The sequence below is a fragment of the Nannochloropsis gaditana genome (assembly GCF_000240725.1).
Source record: "Nannochloropsis gaditana CCMP526 unplaced genomic scaffold scaffold912, whole genome shotgun sequence".
NCBI lineage: Eukaryota > Eustigmatophyceae > Eustigmatales > Monodopsidaceae > Microchloropsis > Microchloropsis gaditana.
Window position 1 is genome coordinate 1 of NW_005803041.1, and position 1,182 is coordinate 1,182.

The 1,182-nt window shown below is 52.5% G+C and overlaps 1 protein-coding gene across 1 annotated transcript; it reads right to left on the reverse strand.

Moving 5' to 3' along the window:
- Positions 1–89: 89 nt before the first annotated feature.
- Positions 90–468, reverse strand: NGA_0452900 (uncharacterized protein; the record flags this gene model as incomplete). Its single annotated transcript, XM_005853404.1, has 2 exons — positions 90–208; positions 357–468. The coding sequence occupies 2 exons, from the start codon at positions 466–468 to the stop codon at positions 90–92; spliced, it is 231 nt and encodes a 76-aa protein (XP_005853466.1).
- Between the last annotated feature and the right edge of the window lie 714 nt (positions 469–1,182).

Genomic DNA, 1,182 nt, shown 5'->3' on the forward strand with positions numbered 1-1,182 from the left:
TCCCTTCCTCAGCACCTGTTTTTGAACCACTCGGCCCCGGTCGTCGGGAATATGGGCCGTCGGAATCCAGGGCACTTCTTCCACGCTCATCACTCTTCCTGAGGAGGAGAGCGGTCGGGCTGGAGGGAGGACGACTGGGGATGGAAAAGGATAAGGAAAAGACTCTTCTCAGGCTCTTGTGAGCACTGCGTGGTTATTTCTTCCCTATCTGTGTGAGCTGCGTCTTGCTTGCACTTCTACCACTACCAGAGAATGATTTCCAGCACCAGATCGACCCCACACTTATGAGCTCACTCCACGCTCGTCCGCTTACTTCAACGTTTAAGCTTCTCGCGCCCCTTCCCTTATTTTCCCACCTGTCGTTTTTCCTTGCTTGTATCCGAGCATGAATGCAATCAGGAGCCCAGCCATGTAAACCAAGAACACTGAGGTCGAAAGCTTTCTTCCAGGAAAGGCAGTGACGCCCATCTTGAAGAAGAGAGGGAATAAACTGCGTGCATGCGTCGACTTAGGTCCCTGAACACACGGTAGACGCATTGCTGTGCTTATGTGGAAGTGACAGGGGTCTATTTTATGACTCAAACAGGTGACATGATTGCCTCAGAGGCGAAGTACACAATCGCACGTCGTGACAAGGAGCATGCATTAATAGCACTAGTTACGACAAAACTTTCCATAATTGAAGTTGAAGCTAACTACACAGCCATTTTCATGCCCATGTGTACAGTCGTGCGCGCGTGGGGTAAGGGGACGCGAAGGAAAAGAAATGCTTGCATGCCTCTTGAGGGCAATGAACTGGCATATGGGCCGGGCGGGCCCACGCACGCGTGAGCTTGTCCCTTCTTTTTCGGAACCATCGAAGCCCCGCGACCATGGCTGCACACAGCTCACTACCATCTTTATCACCACAATATACTCATGTCCGACCAGGGCCTGTAGTGGGGAAGGGAGCTGCTGCCACGATGTATAAAGCCGAGCAGGGGTGTCATGGCAGCGCGAACGGGGCATGCGAGGGGAAAATCGTCTGGCTCGGCGTCCCAGGAAAGGAAATCAGTTCAGATTCAGAGGGTTCTAAAATGACAGAGGATGCATACACCACCAAAATTGGCGGATGGCCGGTAGGGCTTGCGACGTTTTCCCCCTTAATTTGACAACCCTACTTGACAACCTCCTCCCCTCCTC